The sequence below is a fragment of the Triticum aestivum genome, chromosome 4D, assembly GCF_018294505.1.
Source record: "Triticum aestivum cultivar Chinese Spring chromosome 4D, IWGSC CS RefSeq v2.1, whole genome shotgun sequence".
Classification (NCBI taxonomy): Eukaryota; Viridiplantae; Streptophyta; class Magnoliopsida; order Poales; family Poaceae; genus Triticum; species Triticum aestivum.
Genome location: NC_057805.1, coordinates 379440097 through 379457163, shown reverse-complemented (window position 1 = coordinate 379457163; position 17067 = coordinate 379440097). Strand labels below are relative to the sequence as shown.

At 45.0% G+C, this 17067-nt stretch overlaps 1 protein-coding gene and 1 long non-coding RNA gene across 7 annotated transcripts; one reads left to right on the top strand and one right to left on the bottom strand.

The window, feature by feature from the left end:
- The first annotated feature begins 6625 nt into the window (after positions 1-6625).
- LOC123098039 (uncharacterized) lies at positions 6626-11336 on the top strand. Of its 4 annotated transcripts, none has more exons than XR_006447621.1 (6): positions 6626-7034; positions 7157-7436; positions 8442-8570; positions 8803-8872; positions 9071-9150; positions 10755-11336. It is a non-coding gene; the product is annotated as an uncharacterized lncRNA (long non-coding RNA). The 4 variants fall into 4 exon arrangements; XR_006447623.1 differs by having other exon boundaries at positions 7157-8570; positions 10755-11021; positions 11110-11336; XR_006447620.1 differs by having other exon boundaries at positions 7157-8570.
- An 862-nt stretch (positions 11337-12198) lies between these two features.
- LOC123098037 (long chain base biosynthesis protein 1a) lies at positions 12199-16988 on the bottom strand. 3 transcript variants are annotated; one of them, XM_044519911.1, is made up of 13 exons: positions 16781-16988; positions 15614-15780; positions 15427-15521; positions 15231-15322; positions 14570-14663; positions 14415-14487; positions 14194-14326; positions 13839-14013; positions 13547-13687; positions 13334-13429; positions 13094-13235; positions 12716-12843; positions 12199-12627 (listed from the first exon to the last, which is right to left on the bottom strand). In XM_044519911.1, exons 2-13 carry the CDS (start codon positions 15723-15725, stop codon positions 12451-12453), a joined length of 1458 nt encoding a protein of 485 aa, XP_044375846.1. In that variant the 5' UTR covers positions 15726-15780; positions 16781-16988; the 3' UTR covers positions 12199-12450. The 3 variants fall into 3 exon arrangements, with proteins under 3 accessions (XP_044375846.1, XP_044375847.1, XP_044375845.1); XM_044519912.1 differs by lacking the exon at positions 16781-16988 and adding an exon at positions 16222-16630; XM_044519910.1 differs by lacking the exon at positions 16781-16988 and adding an exon at positions 16316-16630.
- Positions 16989-17067: the final 79 nt, after the last annotated feature.

Genomic DNA, 17067 nt, shown 5'->3' with positions numbered 1-17067 from the left:
GACATAAAGATTCATATATTGGAAGGTTACATCCGGACACCGGAATGGTTCGGGTCGTTTCGGCTAAGTTTCGGAGTACCGGAGGTTACCGGAACCCCCCCCCCCTAGGAAGTTCATGGGCCTTAGTGGAAAGGAGATGAGGGATACAAGGGAGGCCCCCCCCCAATGGCCAGTCCGAATTGGACTAGGGAGGGGGCGGCGCCCCCTCCTTCCTTCTCCCCTCTTCCTCCTTCCCCCCTTCTCCCTCTCTTGGATGGAAGGGGACTCCAACTAGGATTGGGAATCCTAGTTGGACTCCCGATGGGGCGCGCCCCCCTTGGCCGGCCTCCTCCTCCTCCCCTCCTTTATATACGTGGGAGGGGGGCACCCCAAAGGACACACAAGTTTCTTTTAGCCGTGTGCGTTGCCCTCGTCCACAGTTACACACCTCGGTCATATCGTCGTAGTGCTTAGGCGAAGCCCTGCGCCGATAACTTCATCATCACCGTCGCCACACCGTCGTGCTGACGAAACTCTCCCTCGGCCTCAACTGCATCAAGAGCTTGAGGGACGTCATCGAGCTGAACGTGTGCTGAACGCGGAGGTGCCATACGTTCGGTGCTTGGATCGGTTGGATCGTGAAGATGTTCGACTACATCAACCGCGTTACTAAAACGCTTCCGCTTTCAGTCTACGAGGGTATGTGGACACACTCTCCCCGCTCGTTGCTATGCTTCTCCTAGATAGATCTTGCGTGATCGTAGGATTTTTTTTTGAAATACTACGTTCCCCAACAAGTGCCTCTACTCCAGTTAGTAGCTTAGGTTAGGGTTTTAAGTCCTCATAGGAGCGGCGCTCGGGCGGACGTACGGTGGTGGTTCTTCTTTGAGTTTGTCTTTCAGGCACCGATCCTCCTCGAGTTCGTTTGTCTGGACGTAGTCGACGGAGCTCCGGCATAGATTCATGCCATCTCCTTTTGGTGGCGAGGTTAGGATTTCTCATCATGTGACGAGATTTGGTGTGATGTGATTCAGAACTATGCAAGGGTTCAACTACGACAACTGCGGCTCCAGGACGCTGGTCCTTAGGGGCATGCGCATGAAGACTTCTCAGCGTCCTCCACAAGGTCATGCCGGTGATGATGATGAACATGGCGCCCCGAAGATGGAGATCAAAAGGAGCAAAATGATATTGGCCATATCATGTCACTATTTGATTGCATGTGATGTTTATCATGTTTTACATCTTATTTGCTTAGAACGACGGTAGCATGAATAAGATGATCCCTCGCTAAAATTTCAAGAAAGTGTTCCCCCTAACTGTGCACCGTTGCGAAGGTTCGTTGTTCCGAAGCACCACGTGATGATCGGGTGTGATAGGTTCTAACGTTCGCATAAAACGGGTGTAAGCCAGATTTACACACGCAATACACTTAGGTTGACTTGACGAGCCTAGCATGTACAGACATGGCCTCGGAACACAAGAGACCGAAAGGTCGAACATGAGTCGTATAGCAGATACGATCAACATGAATATGTTCAACGATGATTACTAGTCCGTCTCTCGTGATGGTCGGACACGGCCTAGTTGACTCGGATCATGTATCACTTAGATGACTAGAGGGATGTCTGTCTGAGTGGGAGTTCGTTAATAATTTGATTAGATGAACTTAATTATCATGAACTTAGTCTAAAAACCTTTACAATATGTCTTGTAGATCAAATGGCCCTAATGTTGCCCTCAACTTCAACGCGTTCCTAGAGAAAACCAAGCTGAAAGACGATGGTAGCAACTACACGGACTGGGTCCGTAACCTGAGAATTATCCTCATAGCTGCCAAGAAAGCATATGTCCTTGAAGCACCGCTAGGTGATGCACCTGTTTTCCCAGCAACTCAAGGCGTTCTGAGCGCCTGGCAGTCACGTAGTGATGATTACTCCCTGGTTCAGTGCGGCATGCTTTACAGCTTAGAACCGGGGCTCCAAAAGCGTTTTGAGCAGCACGGAGCATATGAGATGTTCCAAGAGCTGAAAATGGTTTTCCAAGCTCATGCCCGGGTCGAGAGATATGAAGTCTCCGACAAGTTCTACAGTTGTAAGATGGAGGGGAATAGTTCCGTCAGCGAACACATACTCAAAATGTCTGGGTTGCACAACCGCTTGTCTCAGCTGGGAGTTAATCTCCCGGATGACGCGGTCGTTGACAGAATCCTTTAGTCGCTCCCACCTAGCTACAAGAGCTTTGTGATGAACTTCAATATGCAGGGGATGGAAAAGACCATTCCTGAGGTATATTCAATGCTGAAATCAGCGGAGGTGGAGATCAAAAAGGAATATCAAGTGTTGATGGTGAATAAAACCACTAAGTTCAAGAGAGGCAAGGGTAAGAAGAACTTCAAGAAAGACGGCAAGGGAGTTGCCGCGCCCGGTAAGCAAGCTGCCGGGAAGAAGACAAAGAATGGACCCAATCCTGAGACTGAGTGCTTTTATTGCAAGGGAAACGGTCACTGGAAGCGGAACTGCCCCAAGTACTTAGCGGATAAGAAGGCCGGCAATACCAAAGGTATATGTGATATACATGTTATAGATGTGTACCTAACCAGCGCTCGTAGTAGCTCCTGGGTATTTGATACCGGTGCGGTTGCTCATATTTGTAACTCAAAGCAGGAGCTACGGAATAAGCGAAGACTGGCGAAGGACGAGGTGACGATGCGCGTCGGGAATAGTTCCAAGGTCGATGTGATCGCCGTCGGCACGCTACCTCTACATTTACGTACGGGACTAGTTTTAAACCTCAATAATTGTTATTTAGTGCCAGCTTTGAGCATGGACATTGTATCTGGATCTTGTTTAATGCGAGATGGCTACTCATTTAAATCCGAGAATAATGGTTGTTCTATTTATATGAGAGATATGTTTTATGGTCATGCCCCGCTGGTCAATGGTTTATTCTTAATGAATCTCGAACGTGATGTTACACATATTCATAGTGTGAATGCCAAGAAATGTAAGGTTGATAATGATAGTCCCACATACTTGTGGCACTGCCGCCTTGGTCACATTGGTGTCAAACGCATGAAGAAACTCCATGCAGATGGACTTTTGGAGTCTCTTGATTATGAATCATTTGACACGTGCGAACCATGCCTCATGGGCAAAATGACCAAGACTCCGTTCTCCGGAACAGTGGAGCGAGCAACCAACTTATTGGAAATCATACATACTGATGTGTGCGGTCCAATGAGCGTTGAGGCTCGCGGTGGCTATCGTTATGTTCTCACCCTCACTGATGACTTGAGTAGATATGGGTATGTCTACTTAATGAAACACAAGTCTGAGACCTTTGAAAAGTTCAAGGAATTTCAGAGTGAGGTTGAGAATCAACGTGACAGGAAAATAAAGTTCTTACGATCAGATCGTGGAGGGGAATATTTGAGTCACGAATTTGGCACACACTTAAGGAAATGTGGAATTGTTTCACAACTCACACCGCCTGGAACACCTCAGCGTAATGATGTGTCCGAACGTCGTAATCGCACTCTATTGGATATGGTGCGATCTATGATGTCTCTTACCGATCTACCGCTATCATTCTGGGGTTATGCTTTAGAGACTGCCGCATTCACTTTAAATAGGGCTCCGTCGAAATCCGTTGAGACGACACCGTATGAATTATGGTTTGGAAAGAAACATAAGCTGTCGTTTCTTAAAGTTTGGGGATGCGATGCTTATGTCAAGAAACTTCAACCTGAAAAGCTCGAACCCAAGTCGGAAAAATGCGTCTTCATAGGATACCCTAAGGAAACCATTGGGTATACCTTCTACCTCAGATCCGAAGGCAAGATCTTCGTTGCCAAGAACGGGTCCTTTCTGGAGAAAGAGTTTTTCTCGAAAGAAGGAAGTGGGAGGAAAGTGGAACTTGATGAGATGACCCCTCTCGAACCAGAAAGTAGTGCAGCACAAGAAAATGTTTCTGTGGTGCCTGCACCGACTAGAGAGGAAGTTAATGATGACGATCATGATCAAGTTACCACTGAACTTCGTAGGTCCACAAGGACACGTTCCGCACCAGAGTGGTACAGCAACCCTGTCCTGGAAATTATGTTGTTGGACAACGGTGAACCTTCGAACTATGAAGAAGCAATGGCGGGTCCAGATTCCAACAAATGGCTTGAAGCCATGCAATCCGAGATAGGATCCATGTATGAAAACAAAGTGTGGACTTTGACAGACTTGCCCGATGATCGGCGAGCGATAGAAAATAAATGGATTTTTAAGAAGAAGACGGACGTGGATGGAAATGTTACCATCTATAAAGCTCGACTTGTCGCTAAGGGTTATCGACAAGTTCAAGGAGTTGACTACGATGAGACCTTCTCACCCGTAGCGAAGCTGAAGTCCGTCCGAATCATGTTAGCAATTGCCACATTCTACGATTATGAAATATGGCAAATGGACGTCAAAACGGCATTCCTTAACGGCTTCCTTAAGGAAGAATTGTATATGATGCAGCCGGAAGGTTTTGTCGATCCTAAGAATGCTGACAAAGTATGCAAGCTCCAGCGCTCAATCTATGGGCTGGTGCAGGCATCTCGGAGTTGGAACATTCGCTTTGATGAGATGATCAAAGCGTTTGGGTTTACACAGACTTATGGAGAAGCCTGTGTTTACAAAAAAGTGAGTGGGAGCTCTGTAGCATTTCTCATATTATATGTGGATGACATACTATTGATGGGAAATGATATAGAATTCTTGGAAAGTATAAAGGCCTACTTGAATAAGTGTTTTTCAATGAAGGACCTTGGAGAAGCTGCTTACATATTAGGCATCAAGATCTATAGAGATAGATCGAGACGCCTCATAGGTCTTTCACAAAGCACATACCTTGACAAGATATTGAAGAAGTTCAATATGGATCAGTCCAAGAAGGGGTTCTTGCCTGTATTGCAAGGTGTGAGATTGAGCACGGCTCAATGCCCGACCACGGTAGAAGATAGAGAAAAGATGAGTGTCGTCCCCTATGCCTCGGCCATAGGGTCTATTATGTATGCCATGTTGTGTACCAGACCTGATGTAAACCTTGCCGTAAGTTTGGTAGGAAGGTACCAAAGTAATCCCGGCATGGAACACTGGACAGCGGTCAAGAACATCCTGAAGTACCTGAAAAGGACTAAGGATATGTTTCTCGTTTATGGAGGTGATGAAGAGCTCGTCGTAAAGGGTTACGTCGATGCTAGCTTCGACACAGATCTGGATGACTCTAAGTCACAAACCGGATACGTGTATATTTTGAATGGTGGGGCAGTCAGCTGGTGCAGTTGCAAGCAAAGCATCGTGGTGGGATCTACATGTGAAGCGGAGTACATGGCAGCCTCGGAGGCAGCACATGAAGCAATCTGGATGAAGGAGTTCATTGCCGACCTAGGAGTTATTCCCAATGCATCGGGGCCGATGACTCTCTTCTGTGACAACACTGGAGCTATTGCCCTTGCCAAGGAGCCCAGGTTTCACAAGAAGACCAGGCACATCAAGCGTCGCTTCAACTCCATTCGTGAAAATGTTCAAAATGGAGACATAGATATTTGTAAAGTACATACGGATTTGAATGTCGCAGATCCGTTGACTAAACCTCTTCCACGGGCAAAACATGATCAACACCAGAACTCTATGGGTGTACGATCCATCACAATGTAACTAGATTATTGACTCTAGTGCAAGTGGGAGACTGTTGGAAATATGCCCTAGAGGCAATAATAAAATGGTTATTATTATATTTCCTTGTTCATGATAATTGTCTATTGTTCATGCTATAATTGTGTTATTCGGAAATCGTAATACATGTGTGAACACATAGACTATAACATGTCCCTAGTGAGCCTCTAGTTGACTAGCTCGTTGATCAATAGATGGTTATGGTTTCCTGACCATGGACATTGGATGTCATTGATAACGGGATCACATCATTAGGAGAATGATGTGATGGACAAGACCCAATCCTAAGCATAGCACAAGATCGTGTAGTTCGTTTGCTAAGAGCTTTTCTAATGTCAAGTATCATTTCCTTAGATCATGAGATTGTGCAACTCCCGGATACCGTAGGAATGCTTTGGGTGTACCAAACGTCACAACGTAACTGGGTGGCTATAAAGGTGCACTACAGGTATCTCCGAAAGTGTCTGTTGGGTTGGCTCGGATCGAGACTGGGATTTGTCACTCCGTATGACGGAGAGGTATCTCTGGGCCCACTCGGTATTGCATCATCATAATGAGCTCAATGTGACTAAGTAGTTAGTCACGGGATCATGCATTACGGAACGAGTAAAGTGACTTGCCGGTAACGAGATTGAACGAGGTATTGGGATACCTACGATCGAATCTCGGGCAAGTAACGTACCGATTGACAAAGGGAATTGTATACGGGATTGCTTGAATCCTCGACATCGTGGTTCATCCGATGAGATCACCGTGGAATATGTGGGAGCCAACATGGGTATCTAGATCCCGCTGTTGGTTATTGGCTAGAGAGGTGTCTCGGTCATGTCTGCATGATTTCCGAACCCGTAGGGTCTACACACTTAATGTTCGATGACGCTAGGGTTATAAAAAAGGTTTGTATGTGATTACCGAATGTTGTTCGGAGTCCCGGATGAGATCCCGGACGTCACCAGGAGTGCCGGACGTCACCTCCCTCCTCCTTCGACGGCGCCTGGTCCAGATCGGGCTCAGGTCATCGCCTGGTCCAGATCGGGCTCAGGTCGTCTCCAAGCAGGGGTGAACAGCGGGAAGCGGTGGGGAGAAGCGAGCGGCAGCCGGCAGGGAGAGGCGGAGAGCCACGACGGGGTGGACAGCGGGAAGCGGTGGGAAGAAGCGAGCGGCAGTCGACAGGGAGAGCCACGACGATGGCCGGCGTGAGCTGCCACTTCCTCCCCTCGTCGGCGCCGCGAGGCCGCTGAGCCCGCGCCGGAGCTTCCCGTCTGTGAGCGGTCGCTCCGCCCACCGGCCGTCCCCCGTCCGTGTGCTTCTTCTCGGGACGTCGACGCCACGGAGCTCGTCAAGGTGCCCTCTCATCCCTCTTCACCTCCTCCACGCGTCTGTCTCTATTCGATTTGGTCCTCTGATTCAGATTTCTCACACAAGCGGATGGTTGTTGTCCTCTGTTCGTGTTCGCGCTCGTGCAGCTCCCTCTCTGCTGCTGCAGGAGGATTGGATTGGATTGGTTTCTACTTGCTCTATTATCTATTTGAGAATCTGAGATGCGGCCCTCCAAATCTTCGGCCCCAGAAGGAGGATTTGAGAGTGGAGAAGGGTCACCTGAATGTGATTTGGAGGAAGGAGTTGTCCAGGAATCAAAATGTTATTATTTTACTATTCTGCAGGGGAGAATCTAAAGATTATTTGTTTCTTTTTATGCCTGCAGATCGTGTTTAGTGTTTGGGATTCACACCCTGCATTGATAAGGTCTGAATTTAACATCCACTTTTAACACTGGGATCCTCAAGTGTTTCAGTTCGTACTTTGCCGACGTACAATCTATTGGCCACATTTTCTAGCACACTTATTCCAACTGAAGTCAGCTCCTGCTTGCACTTCTCCACTGAGTGAATGCTAATAGTTCTAAAAAGATAAACCACCCATAGAATTGGTTCTAATTAGATCCTCTGAAAGATGCAAGCAGCTAGAGTACCTTAGTCCATAGGAGTCCTGAACTGGTTCAGAAGTTCTTGAGTAAACTGGATCAGTGAGAATATTAATTGAGTCGCTGCTCAAGAAACAAAGTAGAATAACGACAGCGTAGCTAATACCATTTGTCCCTGCATGATGTATTTTGATCTCAAATGCATTTGAATGGCTTGATTTTTGCAGAGATCTTGTCACCTGCGCCCTTGTTTGGTCGTACATAAAACTGTCATCTTGCTTTAAATTCAAGTGGTCAGGTCTTTGATAGCACGCATGGCTGAACCCACCTTTTGTTGAATTTGGGAACCGTCTAATATAGCTATTTTTTAAGGAGCTTGAACAGATCTCAGTATATGTTAATTTTGTAGAACTAAAGGTTAGCACAGAACTAAAGGAGCCTGAGTGACTAGGTAAATGTATTGGCAAGAATGTTAGACCATAAAGAAGCTATCATATCTCATTTAAGTTGGGCTAGCCTCTATTCCCAGCGAACTGAAGCAGCTAAGCTTGCAGGCATGTGTACTGTAAACAGAACCAAGTTCTGCATATATTGTATTTGCAGAAAATGTTTTTGGCCTGTACGTTCTAACAAATTTGAGGTGATAAATTCTGAACACTAAAAGAATTAGTTTTGTAGGACCAGTTTTCTTGTATGACCTTGCACTACTGTATTGATTTTCTTGTACTTGCATGGTCGGACTAATAATCAGCACAGTACATTACTAATTCAATAGGACTAATTTATTTGAACTAAAGCCTTAGTATGTATGTTCATAATATGTGCAGATCACCACATGCAGACTATTCATTCCTTGCCAAACTGCACATGCTAGCTACTGTTTGAAGATGACGTTGTAAAAAATGCATAAGCTGGGGATGGCATGGTGATGCTGCTGGTCGAGAAGTACCATCCCAGTGCGTACTTCCTCCAGCCCATAATTTCAATTTTCTCTTGTTGAATGGCAAATTTATGCTTGGCTAGGTTCGGATTCTGGCGTTTAGTGCATCCGCACTGAACTGATTGCTGGATTTGGTAGGGGGTGATATCATTTCGTTCATGGGTGAACCTGAACACTGATGTAGCTTCCCAGATTCCTCTACGCTCCAGTCATTCAAATATTTTGTGATGCCTTAGTTCTATCTTCAGGAATAAATTTAACATCAACACGGTGATTTGAGAATGCAAACAAGCACAATAGGATCTTCCATGTCAATTGGTATATTTATCTCTCTCCTTTTAGATTCCCTGCTAAATGAAATTTCCAATGACGCTTGATTATGGTACATGCTAAAGAATTAGTGGTGGCATTTGGTTATTTTGTACGGTACTTCTGAACACTAAAAGAATTAGCTTATTCAATTTCTTCCATTGTTGTGCCCGCCACTGATGTTCTCTATGGTTCCCTTGGTTGCAGTTCCCTCCTTACCTGCCAATGCTTCCTCCTGCCTTGCCAGCCACGCGTGTCCTCACCTTTGTTCATCAATTCGTGTGCAGGTATGGATCGGTGATGTTTTTGACGCCCATAGAGCCATTACCTTGTGCATGTGTATTTTGTGTGCCAGTTTACCAGTTAGTGGGTGATAATGTCCGTATGAATGTTTCATCGTTTAGCAACTGATCAGCAACAGACATCTCTTACTTTTGGATTGAAGTGCAGATCTTGCTAAAGAGTTGACCATGGAGTCATTTATGTATTCTTATGCCCCAATGCTTCATTAAGTATTCTTATTATGCAATATAAAATTATTTCTTACCGTCTTCTATTGTTTCCTCTGTTTTTCTCAGTTATTCAGAGAACACCACATGTACATGAATTCTAGACTACTTTCCTAGAGGTAGTTGTTAGAATCATCTTCTTGAATTTGCCTGCTTAGCATCTAATATTTCACACTCGCCAATTGTAATATCTCACGCTTGCCAATTTTTAGAATCAGGTTCTTGAGTTTGCTTGCTTAACCGTGTCCCTGTGCAATTGCTCACCAACCTCACCAATTGTGAGTTTGTCCCACATAGTGGAGTTTCTGTGAGTTTTTGTAGTCTATAAATTCTTGGAAGTTCCCTTGTTGCTGCTATAATGTGGGTGTGTTCGGCTTCCTTCTTCATTTAAGGTGAATCCTTGCTTCCAGGTTGGCCTATGAAATGATGTAGTTTCTGCTGGAAAATAAGTTGTTATGCAATTATAGTTAGGTTGCCAATTTTCCTTCATAACTGCATTTAATGGGTGGCTGTTATGCTCACTTTGCTCAAAGAAAGGTTGTCTAGCCATGCTACTTTGTGATTTAAGAAATAGGCTGACACCAAATCAGTAATCCCGGACTTCTGCTTTGTTGGCCGAAATTTACTAATTTTGTTTTTCTTGTTATCTTTAGCCATTCCAAAACATTTATCTGGTTCTGTAGAATTACAGACCATAGGATTATAGCTGGCCATATTTTTGAATGCGTGAACCTCACATAGATATCATGCTAATGTAGTTTGACGGAAGTTGTAAAACCAATGGATAGGCATCGTCTTCTGCTAAGGTTCCTTTCACCCTTCTTTAGAACCCAACAAGCATTCATCAAAAAATTAAAGATCTTGGTTGGTGATTCATTTCAATGGCCGGTATAGTAAGGCTACATCAATTATCAAATTATTTTTCATTTCTTTTTGCCTGCCCTTGTTTCACAACCTAATACTGATTGATCAGGTACATTGCAATGAGTGCTTACTTATGTTTTGTCTCCTGTTATTTTTTGATTCCAGTCTTCATACTTTCAGACACCTTTGATAATATAAGAAGAAGAAAGTATTCGCTCCAGACGAAGATGTCTAGCTTGCTTGTGTGCTATAACATTAATCAGTGCATCGGGCCCAACGTTTTCTATCATTGGAACCTTGATGATTTATCTCATTTGAACATAATCTAACCCCTCTGATTTTTGTCAGTACATGATTGTACACCTCCTATGCTCGCTTAATTGTGTGTTCATTTTGTTAATCAAGAAGCATCTGATTTTATGGCTGGGTACGCTGAAAATATATAAAACCTTTCTTCTTTTGGATAATTTGTTTTCCTTTGACCAATCTTTGTTACTTGCCTACACATCTGTGCATAGCGTAATGCTCCACCGCTTCGTGTGCTGCCTCGAGTCGCGCGGCCACTAAGCTCGCGCTGAGGTGGAGGCAGCTGCCACTCTCGACGCCCTCCGCTGCGCGCTCTCGCCGGCGGCGTTCACAAAGCCTTGTCACCACGCTGCAAGTGTTGCCCCCCTCCTCCCCAAGGGCAAGGTGAAGAAAGGTGCATGTGTGGTTTTTCTGCAGCTTACAGCGAGGATTGCTGTGTCCAACCTGCACAATAATGCCAAGAAGTCCTTCTTGGAGACGTAAGCTACGGCGCATGTTTCTGCCATGATTTCCTTCGGTTGGTTTTCGTGGATTTAGGTGTTAAAAAATTATGGGATGTGGATGCAGGATTAAGGACATGTACATGCAATACAACGAGAGATCTGGGCTGCTTCTTTGTGGCTTCCAAACTTGAAATTTTTGTTTGGAAGTTAGTTTAGTTTTTTGTTGTGGATTCACATCTTCTCACATGTACCATCCTCTTAGACCTTTAGATTTCCAAAAAAACTAAATGAAGATATGGTGGTATGGTCTCAATAGTACAACTTAAAGCCTTGCATGCTTTATATTTTCTCTGAAATTTGGTCTTGAAGAATCATGTATCTATGTTAGATCCGGTGAGAAAAGGCGGCTTCCAAGCAGCGGATGTGGGAGTGTTGGCCACATTTGGTTTTCGACTTGGGTGTCTAAATATTCTCACAATACTTGGCTCCCTCTCGGCCTTTGCGCCATTGGCGCAACGAGTCATCTAGTGAACCTAAAAACCAAAGTACAAAGGGAAACCGTTTTTTATCAACATGACATTTCGTTGAACACGTGCTTGGTATCGATGTTCATCATCGTCTGCGCATGACATTTCGTTGAACACGTGCTTGGTGTCGATGTTCATCATCGTCTGCGCGGCAGTTGGGTCAGAGGGATGTACGGAGGAGGGGTAGACACCCGGATGGGGTGCGTGAGAGTGTTCACCTTCTTGTTTCGGTTCACCGTGCCCTTCGCCATGGAGTCGTCGGTGGAGGCAGCTGGAGGCGGCGCAACAATTGCAGTGACGTACTCCCTCCGTTCCAAAATAGATGACCCAACTTTACACTAATTTTAGTACAAAGTTAGTACAAAGTTGAGTTATCTATTATGGAACGGAGGGAGTAGCTGACAGGAAGAAAGAGGGGGAGAGGAAATATCGCTAGCGCCAAAACTCTTCAGGATAGAGTGCGCTCCAAAATCTCCTTCCCTTCCTCCAAATATGCAGGCTAACGGGTTGGATTTGAAGTGCCCTTCAAATAATTTAGGGAGTTCGCTTTAGAGAATCCGCTAGACTGTAATTTTACAGTATGTCCTTTATAACAGAGTTTCTTTTCATCTTGGGAGTCTGCTAGAGTTGCTCTTATCGTTTTCCGAGAAAAATGATGGCTGTATGCATGTGTATTCAAGTACCCAGGACACTGAAGACATATATGCCTAGTTTACAACATGGAAATTAGTCAAATGTACAGCACAACTGATCATCACTAACCACAGCGTTTACAAAATTTTCACTAGCAGGTATGGGCGACAACAACATATGGAACTCATGAAATCCAGAAATGTACATAACTGTTATGTACATTTACCAAACACGCAATCAGCCTTTAGTGTACACACGGCGTCAAAAACCTCCAAGCCCTCGTCATATTGGAAGGGAAACCAGGCTCAAACGTGATCTGAAAGAACCGACGCGGAAATCCTCTTCAAGGATGAACACGCTTTGGAGATGTCCGATTCAGTGTGACCAGCTGAAACGAACAGCCGGATTCCGACGGGGAGCTTGCATCTGTCCAGAGTTGACCTCTTCGAGGCCACAATGAAAACTGAATCTTCCTTCAAAACCTGTTGGAGGAAAGGCGTGTGAACGTGTGCTTATGAAAGTTGATGTAAAGTGCAACTGGAAGTCTAGTCAGAGTCCATCTGAACTTACCTGCTCGGCAATGGTTTCAAGAAGATCTAGGTCAGTGGCCAGAGAACCCGTCGATTTCTTCAGCTTAAGGAAGACGATCGGTGACAGGACATGGCTAGAAATCTCAAGTCCTGGTGTATCTGACAGTCCTGCGATCACATACATAAAAGGAATCAAGGTGGTGACCAGGGGCAGCTAGCTAACAAGCATGTTGTGGCATGCCTGACTGTACTTCACACATACTCCCTCCACCCCAAAATAAGTGTTGTGTTTTAGTTCAAATTTGAACTAAAATGAACTAAAACCAAGACACTTATTTTGAGACGGAGGGAGTATATATCATGGTTTGCATATCTAATTCCACAACTAGCAGTTAAATGCCAAGAGAAACATCTTTACCTGTATGCAGAAGAGCAACATTGCTCCTTAGGTTAGCGAGAACTGAAGGATTCTCCTCCAGGTAGTTTACAGCAGAAACTGCGGCACTTGCAAGATAGGGTGGCAGAGAGGCAGAGAAAACATAGCCAGCGCTGCTTAGACGCTGCAAAAATGTAACTCCTTGGTCATTCAAAGCTCAAAATATTTAACACAGTTCTGGTTATATCAATCGATGTTCCACTAATCTGAAATTGCATCTACCTGATGATCAACAACTCTGGCACTTCCTGTACAGAAGCCACCATCAGTAGCTAATGCATTTCCCATTCCGGCAGTGATGATATCAATTTTGTCAATCTGCACAATGCAAGGAAAATCTCAGAAACAGAAAGAACATGGCAAGAAGTATACAGCTCTTCAGTGTTGCAGCAAAGTTTTTTCTTTAACACTAGGAGTAAACACCAAAGCACTCACCGGTACACCATAATGTTCGGCAAGGCCCCGCCCAGACTTGCCAAGCACACCAAACGAATGACTCTCCTCCAGAATTACACGGAACAGATATTTCTCCTTCAATTTGACTATCTCATCCAAGGGGGCGATTTGACCAGAATTCTGCAGTCACCACAAGAGGGGGTTTCATCCGAAGGTCATCTAACGTATTTCATGTGTTTACAATCAAGATCAATATTTAGTGTTGAAAACCTCCACAATAAGAAAAAACCTACACTTATCTAACAGAAAACAACCATGAAAGGTAGCACACCTGGTAGATAGATTCCACAACAATGTAGCGTCTAATCTTCTCGGTACGTTTGTTTCCGCGAGTAAGTTTTTCCAAAGTGCTAGCGAGTGAAGCCATATCATTGTGCTTGAAATAAACAACAGTACTTCTCGATAGATAGAGACCATTTTGCACTGCCCAGTGAACACCCTCATCACTGCAATGCACATACAAAAATTGCTTCAGTTTTAACTTGAAAAAAGGATATCCAGTGCAAAGTATTAGTGAGGTATAAGCTGTGAAACTGAAAAGGCAAGAACAATGATGCCTGAAGGTACTATGTTATTTTCAAATATATAAAAACGTTCTCAAAACAGGAAAATGAAGGATGACTCACGCCACTATGATATCTCCTTTCTTACAAAAGGCAGGTATAACACTGAATATGGTAGATATCCCATACGAATACAGAATGGAGTCCGGTGTTCCCAGGAAATTGGCTATTTTTGCTTCACAGTCAAGGTGGACATCTGCAAGTGTTCCACATTAAGAAAGTCAGCTCCTTTATATTTGCAATAGAGGTAATTGGCTATGAACATGAACAAAGAATATACAAACCAATTGTTCCATAGAAGCCACGTGGACCACAGGATCCAACACCATATTTCTCCAATGAACCAACACAAGAATCCTACAATTCACTCATCGATCAGAAATTCCAGACTAATATATAGCTGTCGAAAATACTGTCAAATATTAGAGTTCTCTCTTACAATAAGTTTCTCGTTGCCAATTAAACCAAGGTAGTTTGCTGATGCAAAGTTTACAACTTCTTTCCCCTCGATGGTCGTATGTGGTCCAGCAGCACTGTATCAAAAAAATACAGATAGCAGTGTTAATTATGACCCTCAAAAGTCAGGACTGATTATATATCTCCCACAAATAAAGGACAGAATATAGATGTCCAGCGACTACACACATCCTGTAATTGTAACTTGCTCATGTTGTAATTATTTGCATTTCATATTCCATGGATCAAAGCAAATGGAACTAGAATAGATTAACAACCACATACAAACAATCTCTAGAATGGTAGCTGCCAACGGTTCTCTAAAAAAGGACATCTGCCGATGATGAGCTTAAATTAAACAAAATCATATCATCTGCAGATACTACTGTGAGAGGTTATCTTCCACTGTTTTTATTTCTTTTGTAGATACTTAAACAGTAACCAAGGAAAAGAAAACCGTAAGATATATTGTATGGTAGGAAGTACTTCAGACAGAGTAATGCTAACGCTAGGGAGTTTACAGTTATTCATAAAACTTGTAGGAGTGCACACTGGTTACGCTTCCTTGTAATTGCACAGACACAGACAGAAAAATAAATTCAAAAATACTGTTCCATATTAACAAACCAATAAGCCACACAGACCTTTCTAAGATTGGTGGGTCAATATGAGACCTCTCCTTGACTGGAGGACATAAAGGTTCTGGTTCCCATTCATCACATAGCTCATCAACCTCCTGCGGAGATTAAAATGCAAACTGTTAACTAAATATTTCATGAAACAAAAACCAGTGCTTATTAACTTTATCAAACTGCGAACAAAGGATAAAAAACACTCTACCTTCTCGCTAAGTGGCTTCTTTGGAGGTTTGTAGCTCTTCCTGGAAAGCTGAAACACTATGACGGCAATAAGAAGTCCTTCCACAACCAAATGACCTGAATCAATGACACCACCTCAAGATGTCAAAAACTATACCACCACCATCATGAAATCACACATTATTTGTTGATGAGTAGAAGAGGATCACCATCGATATGAACCCCGAAGACGACGGCGCGGGCAAGAGGAGCGTTGAATGCAGCTGAGACACGAGCAAGCGCTGCTGTGGTGGCATTCACAATCGGCAATGCCATGTCCATGTCCTAGCTCTATGGCGAGCCTTTTCCAACAAAGGGTAACTTCAGCCTTTCAAATCTGCCAAACAAACAACGCTCCTTTCCTCAATCAACCAGATCGGTCACAGAAAAGCAGAATCTAGTACTGGAACGCACACAAAACTGATCCCAAAGATCGAACAGACACAAAGGCATCATGTTTAACCCGGGTTATTTTTACAACAGTTACAGTAAGAAGTCACGCGCTTGGATCCAATCTGAGGGCGAACTCAATAAAGCTCTTAACTTTCCCACTTTCTGCACGCTCCTAGTAAAATCTAAATCTCACCCGCATCGAGGGACATGGGCAGCGAGATAAAGCTCAATGAAGGCCTTGCCTTTGCGGCCCCAAACCCGGATGGCCGCTGCCGGCGGCGGAGATCTCAGAGGAGAGGATGCCGCGTTTCGTTTCGTTTCGTTTCGTTTGGTTGGGAGGAAATTGAACTTATGAACACCAATTTTCAAAAGAAACCCATCTTACCTCCGGCAAAGAGCCATTGTCGTCCTCGCAAATCCCCAGAACTCGAAATTCTAAATTCCAATGGAAGAGAACAGGGAACATGAGCTCTCCTCACCTGGGACACCCTAATCCGATGCGCCGGACGGCGGTGCTCCTGCTGATTACCAGGTGCCAGCACCGGCGCAGGATCGCAGCCCCGCAATGGATGGCAGCACGGGGCTAACAGAGCAGAGGGGGGCGAGGGATTCGAAGAAAGTCAGTGCTGGAGAGAGACGAGGAGGAGGAGGAATAGAATACGGAGGGAGGAGGAGATGGGTTTTGTTTGAGTGGGCTCGTGTTCGGGCGGCGGTCGGTCATCTTTGGCTGGCTGGGCTGTGTCTATACTTTTCGGCCGGCCAGCGCGTTAATAATGAGGAAGATTCAAGGCTCTCAGTTATCCGTGTGCTATCCTCCTGTTTTGCTGGGCTCCCGTCGACCTCACCTCTGCATCCGCGGCCGGCCCTCTCCCGAGATGCAGATCGAAAGAAAAGGAAAAAGAAGCAGCGGCGGCGGCGGCAAACCGAGAAGATGACGGAAGTACCTGTCGGTGGCTGAACTGGAGGGAGCCAGGTCGTTGGCGTCGGGCGGGTCGGTGACGCCTCCGGATCCGCTCTGGCCGTCTGGGACTCTGGGTAGGTGGGCAGCTCTTTCGGGGGGATCTGGTTCTCGGGGGGCAGAAACTAACGGACATATGAGTGGGTCAAGTCGTGGCCATCCGAAACGCGGAAGGAGGGAAGGTTCCGTTCCCCTTCTCCCTCGCTCGAACACGACGGCGCCACCGCCGTCTCCTTCCGGCACCATGTCCATGCCGTCTCCTTCCGGCACCAA